At 33.2% G+C, this 26,782-nt stretch overlaps 1 protein-coding gene across 1 annotated transcript in view; it reads left to right on the top strand.

Annotated features, from left to right (window-relative positions):
- Positions 1-26,782, top strand: part of SPTLC3 (serine palmitoyltransferase long chain base subunit 3) — a 233,573-nt gene that overhangs the window by 90,254 nt on the left and 116,537 nt on the right. Inside the window, exons 2-4 of the mRNA XM_044660720.1 lie at positions 602-787; positions 19,698-19,852; positions 20,571-20,719. Of these exons, the coding sequence (XP_044516655.1) occupies positions 602-787; positions 19,698-19,852; positions 20,571-20,719 (490 nt within the window). The remainder of the gene's footprint in view (positions 1-601; positions 788-19,697; positions 19,853-20,570; positions 20,720-26,782) is intronic.

Raw genomic sequence — 26,782 nt, forward strand, 5'->3', positions numbered from 1 at the left:
TTTTTATTGCAAAAAATACACAATCAAAAAAGTTTTCAAAAGACTAGACAATAGGCATTTTTCATCCATCCTAATCACATATGGTTACTGTTATTGGTATATAAGTTGCTTTTCACAAGAACTTGACACCTTTAAGTATACTTAAATGATTATCTTCTTATATTTTTAATATTGATGTATTCAAGAAAAGAATGAGAATTTTTATAGTACCTATCATGTGCCAAACACCATACTAATTGATTTTATACATTTTATCTCATTCAGTCCTCAAAATAGGCCTGTGAAGATGGTGCTATTATTGTACTCGTTTTATAGTTGAGTTAACTGAGGGAAACAGAGATTAAGTGTGTCTTGCCCTGAGTCATTCAGTTAGTGAGTACCTGAAGCTGAATTTGAACTCAGATCTTCCTGACTACAGGGCAGGTAATCTAGCCACTACCCCACATAGCTGCTAGACAATTCTATTATTTAAAATTAAACTGTTTAGAACTAAAAGTATTTTACCATATGAACACTAGGAAATGTGGATTGAAATCAAGAGAATACAAAAACATCATCAAGTTGGACTGTATTAACCTGAGATATTCTTTTATATTTTCAGCAAAATGGAAAGCCACATTTCTACAAAAAGCCATTTGTTGAATCTTTTGAAGAAGCACCTATGTACATTGCTATTTTAACTTATGTGAGTTATGGTATTGGAACATTATTTGGCTACCTGAGAGACTTTATGAGAAAACATGGAATAGAGAAATGTAACATGTCTCAAGAACGAAAAGAGCAAAAAGTATGTATGAGCATTTTACCCAATCTACATTAACCTCTTTATTTGTTCATAATTTTTTTCTGTATGTATGTACATATGGGTATGTACATGTGCATATATGATTTTGACAGAAGGTATATCTGGTATAATTAAATAGTCATCTTTCATCTAAGTCATGAACTAAGAACCTTTTTTGTAGCATAAATACCATTAGAAGTCTACTAAAATTTATGGATCTCCTCTCAGAATAGAGTTTTTAAATATACTAAACAAAATATTTAGGTTTACAAAGGAAACCAATTATGTTGAAATAATTTTAAAACTATCTTGAAAAAGTTCACAGATATCAAGTTAGGAACCCTTGATATAAATAACCTAGGTTCTTGAAACACTCATTTCGTATTCAGCTTAAGACTAATTGGCTCAGTTTAGTTAATATTTAGAGTTCATCTGACTCTAAAGGCTGACACAAATGTGCCAAAGCTTTTATATGAATAACACCAATGAAATATGATCAAATTTTGCCCCTCTGGAGGATGGGGAAGGGGAGACACCTGGAAAGAAGAGTATAAGCTATTATTTAGCATCTGGATAGGTATCCCAAAATGAAACTAGATCTCATATGCTGAAAGTAAAAGATAGATCAAAACAAGAACTATAAAGTGATTATAAAGTAATGACTTTTTATAATTTGTTTTATTTTGTTTAATTCCTAATAAAACTTTAGTTAGGAGATCCAGTCTTTTCTAGTCCTATCATTTACCATATCTGTGTCCTTGGACTTCCTCTTTTGGATCGTCAGTTTACTGATCTATATGTAATGATAGTTTTGGACTTCTCTCTCCCTCACCAAATCTACCCTTGCAGATTTCATCTCCGAGGTAGCAACTATTAATTTTAAGGTATTTTGCATGTCAACAAAAAGCTAAATAAAGCTCACAATCTCCATGATAAAGCTTACTTACAAGTCAGTCAGTAGACCCAGTTAGCTCAGAGAAAAGATATTTACTGAAATAATATAAGAACAATAGTAACAAAACATTTCTTCCATACCATGAACCTAGGGTACACTTACCCACAAGTATAGTGTCAGTGGGAAGAAAGAATACAAAGGGAACACTTAACAGAAATACACATATAGAAAGGACCTATTTGGCCAAGGATTTCTGGTAAGCAATTAAGATAAAGCTACAGTCCTATTTTACAAATGTATAGATGGTGAAATAATGATTTTGTGATTTCATCCAGCAGGTAAAAAAAATGGAAGGCTTGTGGGAGAAGGGATTAAAGCATTCCTGGAAAATTCCTGAAAAAATGATAAATAATACCAATAATAAATAAAACAAGGATACTAATAATATATTATTTAGCATTTATATAATACCTAATATGTTCCAGGCACTTAATTCATATGTTTTTATTTGATCCTCACAACAACCTTTGGTGAAAGATACTATTATCATGCCCATTTTACAGTTGAGAAAATTAAGGTAAGCAGAGATGGTGACTTGCCCAAGGCCACATGTCTAATAGGTGTCTGCCAGGTTTTATTTCAAACCACAATATCCATTGTACCACCTAGCTCCCATTTACATTTCAACATAAGGAAATTACATAGGCAAAAGAGAAACAAATTACAGCTTTCCAGAAATTATATGGTCTAACTAGAGCATTGATAGGCAACTTTTTGAGTTTGGTGTATCAAAATTCATCAAAAAACTGAGCATAACTCAGGTGGTGTGTCACTTTGAGAAAAAACCCATAATTTCATGATATTTATAGTTTAAATAACAAAAATGTATAATTCTAATATATAACTGTATTTAATAAACCAAAATAGGCCAATTAATATAGGTAGAATTGTCATCTATAGTGCACAGAGTGTCTACACTACACTAGAGCAAATGTTTCATCCTCGGCATGCAGCCCCATATTTCCCTGTATTTGGCCTCATTTGACCACATGTCTTCAAAAATGGCTGATGTATATCATAGGTTTGCCATCACCAATCTAGAGAATCCTAAAATCAACAAAAATGTAATAAATTCAATAAATTTGAAGAATATATAATTAATCCATACAAACTAAGTGGCAAAAAGGAAAGAGTACTGAATTTGGGAATAAGAAAAACCCAAATTCAAATCCTGACTCATACTTATTACTGTGGGTTCTGGGAAAGACACTTAAACTACCTCAGTCAGTTTTCTCATTTGTAAAATGAGGGTAGTAATAGTATATACCTCCTGTAGTTGTTGTAAGGAACAAATGAGATAACATATGCAAAGCACTTTATAAACTTTAAAGCACTATCTAAATGCTAACTATTATTATTACTGAATCACCAATATGTTTATGTATTACATATAAAATCCAGGCGAGAGAAAATGTTCCTATGCAAATTAACTTCAGAGTATACATAATATGTGAGAGTTCATATACCAAGACAATCCCATGTAACTACAAAATACTAATTACAGAAATAAATACAAACCTTAATAACTAGAGAAATATTATTTGCTTATAAGCAGTTCCTGCCAATTTAATAAAAATGATGATTCTACCTAAATTAATTCACATATTCAGTGTCATACTAATCAAACAAGTGAATGATACTTTATAGGGCTAGAAGAAATAATAAAGAAATTAATCTGGAGAAAAAATGGCCAAGGATTTCAAGGAAAATAATTTGACTAAAAAAGGGGGGGGGAGGGATTACTACTACTAACATAACTAAAACTATTCTATAAAGCAGTAATCACCAAAACAATTTAATACTAATTTAAAAAATACCAGAAAGGTTGATCAGTAAAACCAACAAGATACATAACATTTGAACCCAAATCAATTTACCACAGTATTCAATAAATCCAACGAGTCAGTTACCAGGATGAGGACTCAAAATTAAATTATAATTCCTGAGAAAATGGTAAAGTTTGGCAGAAATTATGTAAAAATCAGCATTCATACCATATACCAAGATAAAATGGATATGTAACTTAGAAATAAAAGTTTACAAATTAGTAAATGATTGTTTTAGAGCTGTAAATTGACCAAGAGTTTATGAATAAACAAAGGATCCAGAGGATCCCAGAAAATAAAATAGACAATTTTGATTATGTATATCAATTAAAAGGGAGTTTGCACAAACAAAACCAATGCAGCTAACATTAAAAGGGAACTAGGCAACTTGAAAAAAAAAACTTTGCAATAAATTATCTGATAAAGGTCCAATATCTTGAGATATATAAGTAGCTTTTAAAAATTTAAGAATAAAACCATCCACCAATACATAAATTGTAATAGGATACAAAGTTGGTTTTCAAAGGAAAAAATACAATTAAAAATCCTGCCAATCACTAGTAATTGAACAAATAATTATTATTAAACAACTTGGAAGTTCTAGTTCACACCCATTAGATTGACAATGACAAAAAGGGAAAGCTTCATGAGTTTCAAAAAAACATGAATTGTTTGCACTTTTGGCAAAGCTATTAGAGAAAATAACTTTGAACATAATTCCAAATTGCTTTCCAGAATATCTGAGCAATTTGAAATTATGTTCAAAGTTATTAACTGGTTATATCTTTTGACCTGATACCACTAATGATGATGATGATGATGATGATAGCTAACATTCATAAGGCAATTGCTTTCAGCCAGAAACTACAACTATTATTTCACTTGATCCTCAACAACTCTGGGAGTTAGATGCTATTTTTATTTCCATTTTATAAATGAGGAAACTGAGGCAAACAGGGTTAAGTGACTTGCCAAAAGTCACACAGCTAATAAGGGTCTGAGGTCAGATTTGAACTCAGGAATATAAGTCTTCCTGATTCCAGACCAGACTCCATTGCATTACTTGAATAACTTCACTAGGAGTATTTACTAATCCTTAAAAAAAAAAAAAGTAAATTAAAAAAGGTAAAATAAAACCTCTCCTTTAAACTTCTATTCTACCAAGAAACCCACTTTCCTAAGGGAAAACACAAAAAAACAAATGCTTTTCCATGGTGTGCCAGGCACTTTAGTCAATGCTTTTTGCACCATTAGGATTGTTTCCTTATCATTTATTGTCATTCTTGGACAATTCCCCATTATCACTACCTAGACTTTAGCAATAACCTTCTTACTCAACTCCTTATTTTCACTCTCTCATCCTTCTAAGCCATACTTTATACCTCATCAATTTAAGCTTCTTTATATAGAGATCTGAACACATAATTTTTCTCCTCAAAATGCTTAAGTTGCTCCCTCCTTCCTTATAAAGTTCAAACTCCCTTGTCTGAAATTTAGAGTCCATCCCAAATCTGGTACCTCCTATCCTTTCTAGACTGATTTCCCATAATTCCTTTCTAAAAGCACTACCTATAAGCCAAATTGGACTTATCATTGAATGTTTTCCATCCACAAAATCTTTGCTCATATTGTTCCCTTTTGCCTGGAATGTTGTTCTACACCTCACCCCACCCCTAACTCCACCCTTTGAAATCTTGCCCATCCTTTAAGGTCCCACCCAAATGCTGCCTCCTCCACAAAGCCTTCACTGATCCTTCTCCACCCTAGAAAGAAAATCTTTCAGGCTTTGACAGTACTTACTTAATACTTTGTGCCTCTCTTATTTTATTTGGTTCTGCATTATAATTACTATAGGGCGAATGGGGAGAAATTTCCCCTTGTTTTAATCAGTATAACATACTATTTTCAAGATAATACTACAACTACTTACTACTAGTAATTATTACTCAGGTAGAAAAACAATATGAAACTACTGTACAAGATAGGCTATTCTGAATTTTATGTTTGATTAAAATTGACAAACATTCATTAATGTCTACTATGTTCAAGAAATTGTGCTAGATACTAAAGATATAAGATATTCTGGAATGTCTGTTCCATAGGCAACGAACTTCCTTTCATCTTGTATCTTTTCCTCTCCCACTCCTTCCATGTATAGCTTTTACTAAAACCTGAATTTCCCCTGATGACACAGACTCCCTTATCACCCTTTCCAGTACTACCTGTACCTTTACTCATTCCTTGGCTCACTGACAAATCCAGGAGAGCTGGAATACTTCTTGCTCCCCAAGGCCACTTTCAGGTTCTCCTCTTTTTCCCATCACGTATCATTCTCTCTTCCTTTGAGGTTCATGCCATTCATATTTACCATTCAATCAAAATCCTGGTATTTATTGTCTACAGGCCCCCAAATCATTCCCTTCCTTCCTCAGTAAGTTTGATACCTGATTTACAATTTTTCTTTCCTCTTCAACTCCTGCTCTCATTCTAGGGGATTCGACATCCATATTAGTTCTCCTTCATATTTTCTAACCATTCAGTTCCTCAATCTACTCACCTTCCATGATCTACTCCTCCACTACATTTCAGTCACACTGAAAGATGTGACCTTTATCTCACCATCACATACACATGTACTGTTCTCCATGTTTAAGAATCCTCAAATTCCCTTATCTGACCATGATATATTGGTTTTCCATATTCCTTCTGCCTTCCCTTACATAACCCAAATCTTCACCTGCATTGTGACTTCCAATCCCTTGGCCCCCAAATTCCCAATTCAATGACACCAATCTCCTAACTGTCACACAAATAAAATACTTCATTTCTCAATATTCTCTATAGATGTCCCCTGCCCCTTCCCCTGGAATGCTATACATCTCCTCTCTGACCTCAGCTCTCCCTGCTTTCCTTTAAGTCCCAATGAAAATCCCAACCTCTACTGGAAGCTTGCCTTTACCCCTCTTAATTACAGTGCCTTTCCTCAATTAACTATTTTGTATTTATCCTGTAAATAGCTTGTTTGATATATGTATTTGTTAGCAAGCTATTTCCCCCACCATTACATTGTAAATTCTTTAAAGGAATGGAATGTCTTTTGTATCTTATTTTATCCTCAGTGCTTAGCACAGTATCTGGCACATAGTAGGCATTGTAAGGGGGAAAACAAGGGTTTATGGGTTCAATATATTAAAAGATGGTCGCCAGAGGATTGAACTATTATCAATCCTCAATTAAGAATAATCTCAAGTCAAAATTGACTTTCATGGAAGTTTATTTACAATTAAGAAGAGAGGGAGGAAGTAAGGAAATAATAATCTAACCCAGTAGGTAATTTATTATGATCCTCTAATTAATCCAGGTAGATCTTAACTCTCAGCCAAGAGTTAGAGGGCCAGAGGCCCAGAAGTAAATGGAGCAAAACTTCATTCACAGAGTCTACTAAAAGAAATTTCTTAAGAGAAGTTCAGGAAGATTCAGTCAGTCTTTAAACTCACCACGTGGACAAAGAAGATATTTAAAGCAGTCTCACCAGGGTCTCAGCATTCCAACACTCCTCCATGAACCAGAAGAGGTCTGTCACCAGATGTCCTCTTCCACTGAAGACCTCTCACTTACTCAACTCCCTCTTTTTAAAGGAGTCACTTCTGCATCATTTCCTGTGTCTTCCCCTAACCCGCGTGTCCAATCACAATAGACACTTCTCCTAGAATGCCTAGGGGGCAATCAGTCAATCCTGATTTGTCACTCACTCTAGCACATGTGGGTTAGGACCTCCCAGAATTGGAGGTGCTCTCACCTTTTGTGATTAAATCTAAAGATGGGCAGTGTAGACTTAATCTAATTGTCACAGCATTTAATAAATGTTTATTGATTATTGATTAATAATAATAATTAATTTATACTGATTAAGATACTGTGATCATCTCCAATGATTTCTTCAAAGTTCTACTTGCTTCACTGATATAGATGGAAACACATCCATACTTTTTTTTAATCTGTGCATTTCTTGTCTATATCCTTCCATAGATGCTCTAGAGAACTTCCTCTTGAAAACTTTAGTGACTTTTCTATGTTTCTATAAATCTGTTATCCTTCGTTTTTATCGCATGACCAGTTTCTTTCCATTTCTACTCTTATAGACAATAAATAATTTCCTTTATGAATTTGCAATTTTCATTCTTATATTTTGTTCATGGTTCAAAGTATATCAATCAGAGAATATTCATGTTAAAATGATGGACTTTGATGACAGGAAGCAGTGTGATAACTGATAGAACTTTTCCTCAATATAAGCAGAGGTAGAGGTCTATGAGTATGTAAAATTACATATACTATCAGAATTTATTGATTTGGTAGTTCTGTTGAACTGCTTTTTCTCTCTTGTTTAGAAAACAGTTTGTAGAGAGAATAGCTTACTGAATAATGGAGAATAGAAGGATATATTTGAAATAAAGGTGATATAAAAATAAAGCTATCAATAAAAACAAAGTTCATATTGATATTATAGTACTAATTCGCTGTGCTACCTTTGAATTTCTTGAATTTATTCTTTATCCTTTATTGTAATGTGAAGTTAATTTTGTCATTTGCTCAGACTAGCTAATAGTCTGAATACGGAGTATCTGATTTTTTATTTTATGTTGGTTTTTTTCCTGGCAAAGAGAATCATGTTATACTGGAAATGAAAAAAATTATATCACTAAAAGGGAGTTAATATCCAAGATAAGCAAGAAAATTAAAAGAGAACACTAAATATCCTTGAAAAATTAAAATTACCTTGACCAAAGAATTACATGTTATGATAGTGAATTACTTGGAGAACTTAATTGATAAAATTCTATCAATGATCTGAAATACCATGAAGAATGGGATTGTAGAAAGACAAATTTTATATTAATTTTTCAAATAAAGTATAAAAATTATAGAAGTATAAAAATGTCATTTCGATTCTAGAATATCTCATTAAAATGATGTTAAGTAAACATCTGGAAAAGGAGTTAGTGATCACAAAAAGTCAAAATGGTTGGGCAAATCATGACGAATTGATCCTACTTCTTTTTCCTACAGTTAACTAAATGAGAAGAAGAGGGAAATTCTATAAAATAGGAATATATGCTTTATCCTTTGCAGTCTGACCCTTTAATCAATAACCTGGCCTAGCTATGTAATTGCTAGGTCTATACTCAAAAAAAAGGGATCAAAGAAGAGGAAAAGGTCATTTATATTCAAAAGAAATCTAAAGCAATACTTTTTGAATTGGCAAAAAAACTGGGGACTAGGAAGATTCTAAAAATTGAGAAATAACTAGATTAGTTATGATACATGAATGTCATGGAGTACTATAGTACTGTAAGAAATGAGGGGAAATATTTCAAAAAAGACATTGAAGGACTAATACAATGCTGCATAAAATGAGCACAATTAAAAGAACAACTTATACTATTATATCATTATGAAAATGAACAATTTTGAGTACTTATAAACTTACGAATGAACTGGGTAGAACTTGAACAATGTACACAATGGCAACACTATAAAAAACTTTGAATGCTGTAAGAACTATGATCAGTATATGACAAGATATCAGTGTCAATGCCTGCATGATTCTAGAGAACTAATGTTGAAGATATGATATCCCTTATAGATACAGATAAAATTTTACAAGGGTTTTAATAGAATATAAGCTCAATATGAGTCAGTGATATAATATGGCAACTGAGAAAACTAATGTTCTTGAGTGTGAGTTATTGAAGAATTAGTTGAAGGTTTGGGGGATGTTAAAACTGGAAAAGAAAAGTTTCATGAGGGATGAGATAGTTAAAAATATGAGAGCTGTTTTACAGAGGATTAGATTTGTTCTTTTCTACTTCAGAGGAACCAATGGAAAGAAGGAACAATGGTCAGTGTTTGCAAAGAATTAAGTAGAGCTTCAAAATAAGGAAAAACTTCCTAATAATAAGAGCCATCAAAAGTAGAAATTGGCTTCCTGAGAAAGGAATTAAATAACCCTTCTGTCCTCATCCCACTTCAGATGTCTTCAAAGGCTTATTTGATATGTTATAGAGGAAATTATTTTTTAGATATATGGATTAGACTAGACCAGTGATGGGCAAACTATGGCCCGTGGGCGAGATGCAGCCCCCTGGAATGTTCTATCCAGCTGCACAACATTATTCCTAATCTGACAAATACAATGAGTAGGATACAATACGATGAAACTTCAAAAGAGTTGCCTTAGAAACAGACTGACAGATGAGCATTTCCTTTCCTTTGGGCCCCTCTTTAAAAAGTTTGCCCATCACTGGACTAGACAGTCATGATATCCCTTTTACTTTGATTCTGTGGTTCTAAATTTTGCTACATATCAGCAATGGGTATTTCTTGCCTTTCAAAATGTAATTGATTTTATTTATGTATATTTGTGAAGGATTTTTGTGATCATCATGTCCAATATTTTCTCATTTATTTTATTGGAAAAGGCATTCATGACATAATAGACATGGGACTTCTGAGAAGTCTATTATTATTTGGCTCTAAAAAAACTCCTAAACCTTATTTCTAAAAAAATTTCTTGTCAATTTCAGGGCTAATCTACACTACAATTGCCAAATATGAAGGCTTAAGATGATTTACTTTGGAAGATCCTATCAAGTTCTTAGTAGAATCTCCCAATTTATTCATCTGCTACAAAAGAAATTAATCCATATGCTGCAATTATCTTCGTTATGTCCTCCCACCAATACTCATCAAGAATAATAGCTGAGCAGTAAACAATATTAACTTGTTTTTTTTTTTACTTTTGTTTATAATAAACCCCAAAACACTTTTCTTCCTACTCCAAGGGAAACTTATGAGTCTTCCTTCCACTTACCTGTAATTTTTTAAGTCTTTTTCTGCCATAAAGTCAATATGGGAGGTGATTTAGTTACTACATAGTATTTCACATTATGTGCTCTTGAACAAACCACTAATATGTTGAGTAGTAGAAGTTAAACTTTTTAAAGACATGTAAAGATTGTATAATTTTTAGTACTCTAGGCTCCCTTTTCTACCATTGTTATGGTAAAAATCAGAATGACTGAGGATAATATATAGATAAAGTATAGATACAGATACAGATACAGATACAGATACAGATATAGATATAGATATAGATATAGATATAGATATAGATATAGATATAGATATAGATATAGATTTTTCCACCCACAAGTTTTCTACCATGAACAGAAAATTCATCACCTCAAGGCCAATGTAAGAGAAAATGCCTTCCTAATATACCAATTCTTGACTAACAGACAGCCATTTCCTGGACCATTTTCTTTCTTTCTTTTTTACCTTCTGTCTTACCTTTTTTACCTTAACTTTGGTCTTTGAATCAATTCTAAATATTGGTTACAAGAGATAAAAGCAGTAAGGTCCAGGGACTTGCCCAGGGTCACATGACTATGAAGTATCTGAGGTAAAAATAGAATCCAGGACCTCCCAACTCTGGACGTAGCTCTATATCCACTGAGCCACATAGCTGCCCCCAGACCATTTTCAAAGCTATTTCAATATGGAAGAATTAACCAGAGTTTGCACTCCACAAGCATAGCCTTTTAAGAACACTATGTGCCTTCAATATTACAGTTAGATATGACTTTTTTGAATAAGAATTAGAGATACAAAAATAAAATAGCAAAGAGAACTACCCTTTCAGGCATTTATAATTTATATCTTTGAATTACAGAAAAAAATAACTTGCAACACAAATAGGTTTTATAGATTCCTAGCAAAGTCCTATAAGAAGAGATAGAAAGAGATGCTCCATTTAAAATAACCACAGATGGAATAAAATACCTGGGAAAATTCCTGCCAAAACAAATAGAGGAACGAAAAAAATTAATTATAAAACACTATTTAGACAATTAAAGCCAGATCTGAATAATTGGAGAAATATTATTTTTCATGGGTGGGTAGAGCCAATCTAATTAAAATGGCAGTCCTACCTAGTGTATTTATTCTATTATTCAAAGCCATCCCAATCAAATTAACCAAGAAAAAATTTCTCATTGGGCTAGAAAAATACAAAATTCATTTGGAAGAACAAAAAATATTAAGAATAGCAAAAGAATTCCTGAAAATATAAAAAAGGACATCTATCAGTACCATTTTAAAACGATATAACAAAGCAATAATTATCAAAACTATCTGGTACTGACTAGGAAATGGAAAGATAGATTAGTAAAACAGACAGACATAAAACAGAGTAGTAAAAGATTGTAGCAATCTTGTATCTTAAAAATATGAAAATCCAGGCTACTGGGATAAGAAATCCCAATTTGGTAGAAATTGCTGGAACAACTGACAAGCAGTTTTGCGGAAACTAGGCACATAGAAATTAATATTTTTTCCCATTCTGTAAGATAAGATCAAAATTGATACCTGATATAGCACAAAAGGAGATATCATGAGCAAATTGGAAGAACAGTTAACATATTACCTATCAGATTTATGGAGAGGAGAGGAATTACGAGAAAACAGGAGATGGAGAGCACTGTGAGATGGAAAATAGATAATTTGAGCACAATTAAATTGAAAAGCTTTTGTACTAATAAAACAAATGTTGCCAATATTACAAAAAAAGAAGAAAATTGGGAAATTTTTCATAGACAATCTTTTGAAAGAGGTCTCATATCTAAAATATATAGAGAACTTTGTCAAATTTGTAAGAATAAGACCTACCTCAATTGATGAATAGGCAGAAGACTATGAACAAATAGTTTTCAGATGAAGAAATCAAAGCCATATGTAGGTACATAAAAATGCTTTAAATCACAACTTATTAAATAAATGTAAACCAAAACAATTCGGAGGTATAATTTTACAATCATCATTTTTGCTGGAATAATGAAAATACAAAATGACTAATGTTGGAGAGGATATGGGAAAATGGGGACACTAATACATGGTAGATGGAACTGTGAACTGATCCAACCATTTTGAAGAGCAACTTGGGATTATGCCCAGAGGACTATAAAACTGTATATATTCTTGGTGAGTTTGTTTCCCAAGGAAATCAGAGGAAGAAGAAAAGAACTTTTATGTCCCTATATATTTATAGCAAACCTCTTTGTTTGGCAAAGAATTAGAAATCAAGATGATGTCTAAATTGGGAAATGGCTAAATAAACTTTTTTACATAATTGTGATGGGATACTATTATACCATAAGAAAAAAGCAGATTAATTTTTTTAAACTTGGAAAGAACTACATGAAAATGAAGAATGAAATGAGTAGAACCAAGAGAACATGATATATAACTATAGATTTAATATTTGAAGAATAACTTGTGAATGTTCACTCCCAGAGGATGAACTGAGAAGGAAAAACATGAAAGACATAATCTATATATCTTTCTATGTGAGGAATGGAGGGAAGGGCTAAATAAAAAAATAAATTAAAAAACAAATAGGGTAAACAAGGGAATATTTATCCTAATTAAGAAGAAAAGTCAGTAAATCATTTTTTTTAAGATCAAGGAATAAAATTTCACATTCAAATGTGAATATGTACATGAATCTGTGTTACTGAGATTCCAAAAAAAAAGTTTGGGGTGTTTTGAATGCACTTCTATATCCAGAAGACATATGGTTCCAAAGTGATGGGAAGCATGTTGAGCACAATACTGCATACTTGAATAAAGCAACTCAGGTTGCTTCCAGAGTTTCTTGAGGAAAAAATGCATGAGCAGAAGACACTCAAGGGGGGAAGAAAGACATTGGAAGAAGAAAATATATAAGGGAAGGCAGATTTTCAACATGCCTTACTTTTCCAACTTGCCTCCATATAGAGGAGTTTTACAGAGTATTTCTTGTTGCATAAGGTTCAGCCTTCTCTATTGGTTTGACCTGAGAGCTTATCTCCCTCCCATTTACTCTCATCTATAGAACTTCTCTTTTTGTTTGCCATTTACCTTGGATAAAAAGGCTTCTTCATCATTTACTATATGAATGGTCTTTCATGTAATAAATATTTGGGGGAAAGGAGCCAAAAATGCCCAATTTAAACTAAGCCCTATTCTCTGGAGCCCTTAAGAAGCAGATCTCCTGCTAAACACTATGCCTATAGATCAGAGACAGTCAATTCCACTATGTGGAAATATGAATTTTTTCCAATTCCAAAAAACATCTAATTTTAACATAACATATTAACATAACATAACATCTAATTTTAACATAACATATTAAGGCACAATTTAAGCATTATGCAAATTTTATGTTACTTATATATAATTTTGTCCTCAAGAAATAGTGAAAATGTAGAAAACTACACCACTTCACAATAACTTACAAACTATAACCTTTCATATACTCAGCACCACAAGCAAACCATTTCTTTTTTAAGAAAAAATGCCATTTACTGTTTATCTTCTGGTGTTGTAAGAACAGTGAGCAGAGGAAGATCAGTCCTCAAAACCATTCTTCCATGTTTTGTCATGACCTATAGTCCCCCAAGGTCAGGAAGTGCAATCTGCCTAACTTGTGAAAGAGTTTGCCAGCCCCAAAGAGAAGTGAGGCTGAACTAGATTCTCCTCCACAGAGTATTACAGAATTTAGTTATTTTCTTATCTAGTAAAGTACCAATTCGATTAAATTCCTATCTTTTCTAGTGAATGATATTTTTTGTGGATAATGATGTTTTGGAGGATTGTGCCCCAGATCAATTTTTCCCATAAACCCAAGTTTTTTATAATAGGATTTTGCATATCACGTTGACATTTAGAATATACATTTTTGTTATAGCAGAACTTACTCTTTGAGGAGGCAAATAGAATTGTTCCCTAGGATGCCTCTTGGAGATGAGATTGAAAAGAATCAAATTCATATCTATAATCCTTCTTTTATTACCCTCAAGATGAAAATCTTAGTCTCCCATGGAAAGGGATGGGTTAGATTGTAGAGATAATCTATCCATTTCACCCATGAGATCTCTCATGTCTCTCTCTCTTGCTCGCTCTCGCTCTCCCATATATATGTATCTCTGTTAATATGAAAAGTGATATCGTTAGTCAGGATTACTTATATCTACACTTGAAAATTTAGCACTTTAGAATCAAGGGACCTTAAAGATTATCTAGTTCAATTCCTTTATTTTACAGAGAAAGTATATGAAATAAAGTGAGATTAACTGAATTATTATAGGTTACATATTAAGTAGTAGTCATTATTTAAACTTGTTCTAAATCACACATAGAGGTAACTGGGAAAGTTGTCTCTTCTAATCCCTTAACAAGTGCTTATTCTGTTGTTTAGTCATTTTCAGTCATATTCAACTCTTTGTGTCCCCTTTTAGGATTTTCTTGGCAAAGATACTTGGAGTGGTTTGTCATTTCATTCTCAGCTCATCTTACAGATGAGGAAAGTGAGCCAAACATGGTTATATGACAACTAGTGTGTGTCTTGGGCCAGATTTGAACTCAGGAAAATGAATCTTTCTGACTTTGGGTGCTACACTCTATCTACTATGCTGTGCAGCTGTCCCTTGACACTTAATTGCTCCATTGTTCATTCTATTATTTATTCACATGCATATTATATCTTGAATTCAATTGTGTTCTCTAACCATGCAGTTCAATCGAAATGTACCTGTCCAATCCTTGCCATTCTTGTCTATGTCCTCCCTTATGTTTTCCCCAGGGAGGTCAGTCACAGGCTTTTCATTTCCTTCTTATGATAATATTTGTAGGGAATATGAAATATTCAGTTAATAATATTATGCAATAAACCACATCTCTTTCTACTCTATACCACACAAATGAAAAGGATTTCTTAAAATTAGAAAAAAAAAGTTTTCCAAATATCTCCTCCTAGCCAATTTGATCTCAAACTCAGTTTAGGCTGATTTTCAGAATTTTACTCTATACTTCAATGACTAACAGTTTTTTTTTCAATAAAAGGACCTCAATTTTTCTCAACCATGTTCCCATCAGTGTTTAAATGCTCCCCAAATGAATAGAGGTTAATAGGTTAGCACTCAATATAAATAAGTCTTTCACAAACTTCTAATACAGGCAATTGAGAGAGTGTTGAATACTTTGTCTTAAAGGTTTTAATAGAACAAGAAAATCTTCATGAATCAATTGAAAATTATCGCCTTGGCTTTTAAAACTGTGTTCATTGAGAAAGCAATAAATCCTTTCACTTTCCTACTGTCAAGAAAATCAATTAGAGATAATTGGTTTGTTGTCCAACTAGTAAAACAGATTTAAAAAATCTATGGATGAAGGTGATATTTCAAATAATATAGAATGTATACATTATGAGTAGTCTCTTGAAATATCACTTTCATCTGGGTGTTTACTCCACAGTCCCACTTTAAATTCAGAACAACAAAGGTGTAAGGCCAAGGTCTAATATTGCCTACTGTAGTTCATCACCTATGGGCTGATTCCACAATCATGAGCTAAAAAGCAACCCAGTGTTTATCCATAGATTTCCTAATCACTTTTGGATGAGAATACTATTCATCAATCTTTAAGTATCTATGGGAAAGAACTAGAGAGTATTGTTTCTTTCTATTGCTTAAACCTTTTCTTGCCTCTTTCCTGTTTATTTGAAATATGCTATCAGGGCACTTGATTTCATCATGACCCTTTTATTAGATCAGTTTTTTGAGATATGTTACTTTTCAGCCTTTTAATTTTCATATTTTTCTTGTTTTCACATGGAATAATTTTCCTGTGTTTGAAATATTTTTACTTTCAAATTGTCCTATTTTTATAATGTTTTGCTCATCTTGAATTAAACTGTTAATTCTCATTCAAATATTTAATCTAGAACTCCATTTCCATTTATTTTCTAAATATTTAAATTTTTTCACACATCAATTCAATTTTTAATAATTGTTTCCTGACATTTTGTGATTCACATTCTCTCCCTATCACTACCCAAGATGGCAGGTAAGATGATATAAGTTGTATTTGTGTATCTTCATGTTCATGTTGTGAAAGAAAATACATATCGTTTGCTCTATTTAGTGTCAATTTTACCACATCCCCTCTAGCATTTATCATTTTCCTTTTTTGTCATATTCACCAATCTGATAGGTATGAGGTAGCATCTCAGAATTGTTTTTAATTTGCATTTCTCTAGTTAATAGTGATTTGGAGCATTTCTTCATATGACTAAAATAGTTTTAATATTTTTTATCTGAGAATTGCTTGTTCATAAATTCTGGCCACTTGTTAAATGCAGAATGCTATAATTTATTATATATTAAATATTACTTATATTATTATATCATTTATATTCTATATTATTTATTACATTTATTACATATTTTTATTAAAAATTACTATTGCTAGGCACTGGAGATAGAAGAACAAAGGATGAAATAATCTCTACTTCCCTCTCCTTAAATTCTCATGAGAAGAATAATAGGAACATATAAAAACATATTCAGAATAAAGAATCAACAAAGCAAATAAATGCAAAGTAGTTAAATACAATTTGTAAGGGAGGTATTTGCAGTTAGAGAGATCAAGAAAGGCTTCATGAAGAAGATGGTGCCCGAGTTATATTGGGGCTTTTTAAAGTTTTTTAAACCCTTATCTTCCATCTTAAAATCAATACTAAGTATTGGTTCCAAGACAGAACAGTGGTAAGGGCTAGGCAACTGGGGTTAAGAGACTTGCTCAGAGTCACACAGTTTGGAAGTCTATGAGGCCAGATTTGAACCCAGGACTTCCCATTTCCTGGATTGGCTCTCCATCTACTCAGCCAACTAGTTGTCCCCTGAGTTATATATTAAAGGAAAAGAGAGACTATATGAGAGAGAGCGGTAAGGATAGGGTTTACTTCAGGCACTTAAGGATAGCCAGTGAAAAGACCCAAAGAGAAGAGGCCAATTTGACTGAATGCAATTAGGAGGAATGATGTCCAATATAGCTGGAAATATAGGTTAGGCCCAAGTTGAGTAGGGTTTTAAAGTTTATCCTAGCACTGTAGTTGGTTGGATAAAGGAGACAAATAGTCAGATCCATGCTTGAGTAAAATTACTTTGGCAACAGTATGGCCTGGAGGGTGAGAGACTTGAGAAATGAAGGCTAATTAGAAGGTGAAAAGAACAATCTAGAAAATTATATGAATAATAATCCAGCAAAGGAGATGGCTGAGAAATCAGATAATTAGAATAATAAGTAGGACAATCAAGAGAACCAGTAGTGTCATGGAATCCAGAAAGGAGAAAGGATCAAAAGATGGTCAACCATAATAAAAACAACAAAAATGTCAAAAAGAATGAAGAGTGAAAAAAGACCATGGGATTTGGCAACTGAGAAATAATTGATCACTTTGGATAGAGCAGTTTTATTTGAGTGATGAAATTGGAAACAAGAATGCAAAGGATTTAAAAGTGAATTGGGGACAGGATGTGGAGAAAGCAAGTGGAGACAACTTTTTCAAGGAGTTTGGCTGAGAAAAGGATAGCATGAGGAGATGATAATCTGGTGAAAGTTTTTTTTTTTTTAAGGATAGAGAAGAACTCGGAATATTTAAAGGCAGAAGAATAGAATCTTGCTGACAAAAAAAGTTGAAAATTCAAAAGAGGTAGGATGACTGAGGATGCAATCTGCTCAAAAAGACAGGAGAAGATGGAATCAGGTTCACATGTAGAGGGCTTGGTCTTGGCAAGAAAAGCCAACTCTTTTTTTACAGACTATGGGAAAGGAGTGAAAGATTAAGTCAATAAAAGAGAGTTTACATTAAATGACCTCAAACTTTTTCAGTAAAGTAAGAGGTAATATTAGCATCTGCGAGAAGAAAACAAAAGTATAAGGGGCTTGATTGGAGGGGAAAAGGATGACTTCTGTGAGGAGTGATACCAGGAATTAGGAAGAAACAAAAGAACTAGGTACTAGCTCTCTGACCTGGTTACTCAGTTTTAGAACTCAGCACTGGGCCCTGCCAAGGCTTCAAGACTCTGCTGCAGGACCAAAGCAACAGAGCACCAAAAGCAGAACAGCAGCGTAAGGTTCTGAGACCTCTGTCCAGGATCAGAGCTATATAGTTCTCAACTCTTCTTTGTATACCTACCCCAGGGAATAGCTGCAGTCCAGAGCTCCATCTCTATACAAACCCTCCTATTTGGAACCCCATTTCTGTGCCCAGAGGTCTCTGGCTCTTTCCCTGTGATAATCTGAGCTAGGAAAAGTACATTCTATGGTTTCTCCTCAGATTTCCTATCACTAATAAATCTGGTGCTTTTCTGTCCTTATTTGAGGACCTATGGGCAACAGTTGAGCTCTTCTGCCTTTCCCTCACTCATCTTTGCAAGTACCAGATCAAAATTCTTCTCCTCCATGAAGATTTTCCTGATCAAAAAGACTTTAGTCCTGAGCAAGAATTGTCAATATGTCTTCTCCCAAACCACAGATATTGGGGGGGGGGGAGTGCTTTTGACTATCTGTGATTTTATATTGTTGCAACATTTAGCTTTAGAATATTATACTATGTATAAGTTTGGAGTGGCTGCGCATAGAAATAAGGCATTTATAAATGTCTATAGAAGGTATGATTGTTTAAGAGATTTTAAAAAGATCAATGAAGCTGTTGTCTTTCACAATGGAGAACCAATATGGGATATATAGACTCTAGAGGTTTGAGGCTTATGGAATCACTGACATGTTCCTTTAACTTTAACACAGAATACATTAGCTGTGGAATATTTTAACTTGATGATAAATGAATGACCAAAAAAATGATCTCTTCTTCATTACTTTCTTCTTCTATCTGTACCATAGATTTGGCATATATCCCTTGAGTGTCTTCTATTACTAGTTATCTTTCCAAGTCTTACCTTATAATCTTATTCATAAGCTCTGTGATGTCAAAGTCCTAGTTTCATAGAATCATAACCTCTTAAGATTAAAAGGTACCTCAGAAGCCATCTTATGTGTAACCTGTACCTGAACAAAAATCTCCTCTAAAAGAGCTTTATAAAACTTTAATTTTAATCCTCCACCATATTTAATATAGTAAGAACAATATAAATATGTTGATTTAAATGGTGTCCAATATGTCTTTAATTTAAAACAAAAAGAAAAGAGAGAAAAGTATACTAAGGCTTAATTGTTAATCTTACAATAGGACTTTGTGCCCCTATATCAAGATTTTGAGAATTTTTTCACCCGGAACCTTTACATGAGAATCCGAGATAACTGGAACCAACCCATCTGCAGTGTTCCAGGGGCCACATTTGATGTGATGGAACGAGTGTCAGATGATTACAACTGGACATTTAGGTGAGTCCATCTAGAAACATGAGAAAGGTTGAGAGAAAATCCTTTTAACTGCTGTATGCATTCAAAGGAAGATAGGGCCAGCTGTTCTTTCAAGTGAATTAACCCTCACAATAAACACATGAGGCTTATAGGATAATTTTCCTGATGAAATTTCTTTAGCACCATAATTTATATTGTGGTTGAAATTATGCCTCTGCCAACATGTACAGGTCCTTGGAAACAAGTTTATTCAAGGATACAGGTTCTAGATTTAATAGCAAATTGTATAATGATGTTCTGAACTCTAATTCTCACCTGAGTTTCCTATAATGGCCACAATTTGATCTCTAAAGATTATTTTGTAAACCAAAAACATGAAGGCATATTCAAGAACAATTAAGAGCTAGGCATTAATTCTTTTTTTGTAAAGGCAGTATGTTTTGTGCTTTAAAAACTCTTGATCCTTTTGCTATATTTTAATTATAGAATAAGTTTACCCACCACTAGCATGCAACAACTGACACAACTATTGTGGCAAAAATAGAGTTTAGTGAGAGGGAAAAAAAAGGAGTAGTTATTCCTTTTTAAAATGTTGTGAGTCACAATTATAGTAATTCCAAGTTGAAAATGGATCTGAATTTGAGTTTTTGGTATTCTTATCAGATCATGAAATGAAACACAAGTGCTTACTTTTAAAACTTTTTTTTTTTTTTGCTCCTCTGTCATTTGTTCACTTTAGGTTTACTGGAAGAATTATCCCGGATGTCATTAATATGGGTTCTTATAACTACCTTGGCTTTGCAGAAAAAAGTCATGAAAGTTTAACTACAGTAAGGAATACACTAAAGAAATACGGAGTGGGTGTATGCAGCAGTAGACAGGAAATGGGTATGTACATTCACTCCTCTTGTTGTTACTTCAAATTGTGAGAATAAAAAGAAACATGTGAATGCTTTCAAAATACAAGATGCTACACAAGTGGAAAATAGTATTATTGTTTATTTGTTTTAATAGTTTGGACTAACTAAACACAAAACAGCAGAATTTAGCTGTCATTTTCACTTTTAACTAAAATATCTTCCCTTAGTAAGAGTAAAAAGCATAGGGGAGCAACTCCAGAGTATCTTCCAAAAGAAAATTATTATCATTAACAATAATAATAATATCATAATTGTATAGGTATTCAGAGTTTTAAATTATTTCACATGTATTATGCAAATATAATTAATAATTGCTATGTAAATATCAATAACAATAGAGATATCATCAAAATCCAGTCAAATTGATCTCCTCTATTCCTCACATATGAAATACCATACTTCTTCTCCATGACTTTGTACTGATTCTCATCATCCTAGAACTTTTATCTCATTGATTTTGCTCTTCCTTCAAGATATACCCCTCAAACTACCAGCTACATGAAACCTTTCCTGATTCTCCAAGCTGCTAATGTCTTTCCTTTCAAATGATGTGATATTTTACTAATTTGAATTTATTTATATTTATTACATATATATACAAGTACTTAATATTTCTGTTAGATGCAAGCTCCTTATGAGTAAATAGTTATTAAATGTCTATTGACTGATTGATTTAAGATTCATAAATCATTATATACTTCCTCATTTGGTTTCTTTTTATTAGGTCATTATTAAGTCTTAAAAACAATATTCTTTTTTTTTAATAACCCTTACCTTCCATCTTAGAATCAATACTACATATTGGCCCCAAGGCAAAAGAGTGGTAAGGGCTAAGCAATGGGGGTTAAGTGACTTGCCCAGGGTCACACAGCTGGGAAATGTCTGAGGCCAGATTTGAACCTAGGATCTCCCGTCTCTGGGCCTGGCTCCTTTAAAACAATATTCTTAACATCATCAGGAGACATATTATTGTCATAATTTTCCACATAAATGAACTGAGTTTTCTGTATGTTAAATAACTTCCCCAAAATACTTGATAAATGAATGGAAGAATTGAAATTAGAATTCAGAATCTTCAGACTTCAGTCCTACACCTAGTCCAACACTTACCCCACAACACAGTATCTCTGTAATGTGTTGAATAGTCTAGAAAAGTGTGGGTTTACCCATTAACTGAGGCACAGTCTGTAAAGGATTTACCTCATTAATGAGTATGAAATTACATCAGCCTTGAGCTTAAGGGTTGACCATCAAGAATTCAATAGGTGTATTAACTGAAGGTGTACTCTGCATACCAACTGACACTAAATTAGAAAACTATGATACAGGTTAAATGTGCATTTTAATGAGCACCAATGTGTGAAAAAGAGAACAAAACCATATAATTCTATTTCCCCACTCATTTAATGTCATTTCCCAAAACATTTCCATTTATATTTACATACAATACATGTATGCATGGCAATAAGTCATAAGTTTAAAATCATTAGAATTATAGTATTAAAATATTTCTGCAAGTTATATATCACAAGGTAATGTAGGTGGTTCAGAGGATTGAGAGCCAGCCCTAGAAACAGGAGGTCCTGGGTTCAAATCTGACCTCAGATACTGCCCAGTTTCCTCATCTGTAAAATAAGCAGGTGAAGGAAATGACAAACTACTCCAGGACCTTTTCCAAGCCACAGGGAACACAAATATTTGTACATGATGGAAAATGACAGAACATCAAGACCATAATAACAAGATTATTACATCAAAACCAGCCATTGAGGGAATAAGTCAGTTAGATAGGCTTATTATTTAGTGTACTGTGTCCACCAAAAAAGAGTGATAAAAGAGGTGATTTTAACTGATTTTTTCAAAAAACTGTTTTTACTCACTGAATTTGCATCATTTAAGCATAATAAGAAGAAATGTTACAGGATGAGCAGCATAATGGGAAGAGCACTGGATTTAAGGTTTCAAGTCCCTACTTAAAGTTTCATAACCTCGCCCAAGTCACACAACGTCAACATATCTAGATTTTTTCATCTTTAAAGATTTGTCTTACCTTCTTCACAGAATGATTATGAGGATTCGAAAGGCAAAATTAGATAACATATGTGAAAGTTCTACTCTGATACCTGTTGTAGAAGTGAGCCTCTCACTCTTCCCTGTATCTGCTGCCTAAATCCAAGAAACATTAAACGGCTTTCCCAGATTAAACTCATCACCTCTAATTTTATCACCATGCCACTAATTCAAGCCTCTGATTGGAGGGCTAAAGACTAGAACACCAAACTCTTCCCAATACCTTCCTTTTTAAAGTGACAGAACTGGACTTCTTGACTAGCTCTACTCTATATCTGCTGCTCATCTTAATTTCAAATCCAGAGAACAAGTTGCTCCCATGTCAGATACCCCCTATACTACCCTACACTTTTCCTACCTCTTTTTGTGTCTTCCCCCTTTTTAGATTATAAGGTCTTTGACAGAAGGGACTGTCTTTCTTTTTTATTAATGCCTCCATCCCCAGCACTTAGCAGGAGGGGCAGCTAGGTGAAATAGTGGATAAAGTGCTGGACCCAAAGTCAGGAAGACCTGAATTTAAATTCAGTCTCAGGCACTTACTATCTATGTGACCATGTGTAAGTCATTTAACCCTCTTTGTCTCAGTTTCCTCATTTGTAAAATGAACTGGAGAAGGAAATAGCAAGACAACCCAAATGTGGTCACAAAGAATCGCACACAATTGAAACAACTTAACCAAAAAAAATGCTTATCACAGTGTCTGCTCATATTAGGAATTAATAAATGTTTATTAGATTGGTTTGGACTGGGTTCTTGTCATCAGGTCTGAACATACTGCAAAGGCTTGGAAAGTATTTCTCTGAGAACAGAGTCCCATTTCAAGACAAGTCAATAACGTAGAGGTATATTATAAAAAGATTGGCTACCTGGTGGTGAAACATTTTGACCATAACAACCCATGAAAAAAAAAAACATTTAAATGGCCTTCAGTCCTGTGCAGCACCTTTCTGGTTCTACAGTAATAGTGGTAGTTGGCAGGAAATGGGAACAAAGGGTATTAAGAATCAGGAGATTTTAGAAAATGAACAAATTTCAATTTGCTTTTCATAAATATGAGATCTTGATCCAAAGACCAATAAGTAGACACATTGCTAAAGGATCTGAACTATATCCATCTTTATGTTCTTGAAATAAATAAAACCAGAAGGAAGTTACAGACAATTAGGGTAGCTCACAGATAATTTTTAGACAGGCAAAGAAAGGAGTTTGCCAAGTGGGTTTTATTGCCCGAAAGCTTTGAGAAATATTATTTCATGAGATATTTGCTTATCATATATCACAGAATCAATGAAAGTCATTTGCAAAAAGACACAACGGAAAATTTTCATTTTCACCCTATCACTTGCCGAGGAAAAATTCTATGAAGAATCTGCTAAAAACTTGCCAAGTTAAAATAGTCTATGACTTTTAATCTAAATGTGGGAGGAAGTGAGGATATGAAGATACATATGGAAAAATAAAATTCCAGGAGAAAAAATGGGAGGTAAAAGACTTTGATTATACTGAAACTTTATGCTTCTATATCAAAAACACTTTGCTCAAAAGAAAAAATAAATATAGGCTTTGGACATGTAAAGCACCAAATAACATCACAGAGGATAAAATGACTACATTTTAATGGGCAGAAAAAGATTCTTAATGGATGTGGAAGTTATTCTTGAGTCAGCTATCTTTGCCAGATAAACCTAAGATCAGAATCACTAATAAAAAAGAAAGACAAGTCATGTGAGCAAGATATGGTATGCAATTAAGAATATTTAACCCTTAAATGCCCCAGTCAGCAAATATTTGACTTCTTACCTGAGAGAAGTGGCTGCCAAAGGCAACACGGAATCAAAATATAAGCTTATCTGTAAAATTATATTAATAAGGATGATGGTCAATTATGAGCAACCTTATCTTAAATAATAGAGAGAAGCAGTGGAGCTCAAAACTAGTCTAGAGAAAGCTTATCAAGATATCAAACTAAGAAAACTCAAGGGAATAGTATTCAAGGAGGAAAATAAAAAATGAATTACAAAACATAAAAAATATAAAAGATTTGCAACAACAAAAGAAAAACAATTTTCTCCATCAAGGATAGTGAAACTACCACATTTGAACCCTAATACCATAGCCCCTAAGATACTTAGAGAGGAGTCAAATGAACAACAACAACAAAAACAACAAAGATCCAGAAAAGCCTTGTAAGATCATGTTTACACTGAAAATACCTGTAATAAAGAAAATATTATTGTAAGCACAGTGAGAGATCAAAATACAAGTTATCAAAGAGAGGTGGGAGACACAAAACACGTGAGAAAAAAATCTCAGATCTTATTGATACCAAAAGAAAGTTACTGAGAGAACTCTAGGAACTGACTTATATATGCCTATTTTCCAATCTATGAAAAAAATCTTTATGAGGGGTCATCTATACATGAATTGAGAGCATCCTCAATTATGTTATTAAAGAATAAGCAGGCCTTTATAAATAATACTCAACATGAATTCATATCTTTACCATTTCACAAATAACTAAAAGATATAGACAATAAAAGATCTCATATTTGTTTATTGATTTATAAAAAAAAAAGTATTCAATCTAGGAAAACAAAATAGCTTCTTTTAAGCTCTTTTATTGTATGGTGTCTCCCATCCAAATATCAATATCTTTCAGGATTCTCTGGAGATTTAATGAGAGAATAATCCTGTTCAAAATGCTTTGGATAATAAGCATCAAATGAGGCATAAAACACAAAGATATATGCATGTCAAAATTATTATCTGTGATGGAAGAGACCAAATATAGAATCCTGGTCATTGAAGGGTTCCTTATTAATAGCAAAGTGGATAGCATTATATCAATCCCCAAAATATGGAAGAACCATTTGGAAGAGATCTGTGATCACTCAAAGGAATTTGGCCTGTCTATCTATAAAGAATAGTTGTTGCAATAATACCAGAGCAGGTCCAACATCAGACAAAAAATATCATGAGTTAGGTCCAAAGTTGAAGAGATTGGTCTGGATTGCTTTTGGGAAAAACTGTAAAGCACTTTTATAGACACTCAAGATTCCCATAAAAGTAAACACCCATATTTTCAAAACAAATATTTTACAGGCGATGGTTTACAGCAATGAGATCTGGAACACCACTGACTCTAAAGAACTAAAGATCAGCATCAATCAGAGCAGAAAGGAGAGGAGCATGGTAGATAGGAGCAGGCTGCAACATATAACCAACAAGAAACTCAAGAGACAGGAATAAGAAATATCATCAATGAACTGTATAATGAAAAGAAAAGAGAGGCAAGTGGTGTGTTATGGTCAGAGTCCTCCACAGTTATCATCACAATGTAGGAAGAAAGTAAGGGAATTTTGCTAGTACTTTTTTGACTTTTTGGGAAGACATATATTAGAGGAGTCATGAAATCAATCAATAAACATTTATTAAGTACCTACTATGTATACATTGTGCTAAAAGCAGGGAATACAAAAAGAAATGAAAGATCATCCATGATCTCAAAGAGTTTACAATGCATTGGGAGAGATAACATGCAAATAAAATAAAACAACTATGTATGTGTGGATGTGGGTGTGTGTACCCAAACATATAGTATATGAACAGGCATATGTGGGTTGTTGTCTTCATCACTGTAGGGAGGTCCTAAATATATGAGACTCTAGACGCAGAAGTATCTGAGCATGTGAAAACTATAAATCACCCTTCAAAATTTGTCGTTTGTATTGTTATTGCTCTCCAATTCTAAATATTAAATGGCCTTGACATGCTTAAGACTCTAGGCTATATTAATATGAAATAAATTATACATAGAGGCTTTAAGCCGATCACCTGTATAGATGCAAAATACCACAAGACTACTTTGTTGCTCTAGAAGTTCGTTATAAAGGATGTTCACAGCGTGGCATGCCGATGCTTAATCTATAAAACATGAACTAAAATGTACTAGCAGATAGTT

This window comes from Gracilinanus agilis, chromosome 2, assembly GCF_016433145.1.
Source record: "Gracilinanus agilis isolate LMUSP501 chromosome 2, AgileGrace, whole genome shotgun sequence".
Classification (NCBI taxonomy): domain Eukaryota; kingdom Metazoa; phylum Chordata; class Mammalia; order Didelphimorphia; family Didelphidae; genus Gracilinanus; species Gracilinanus agilis.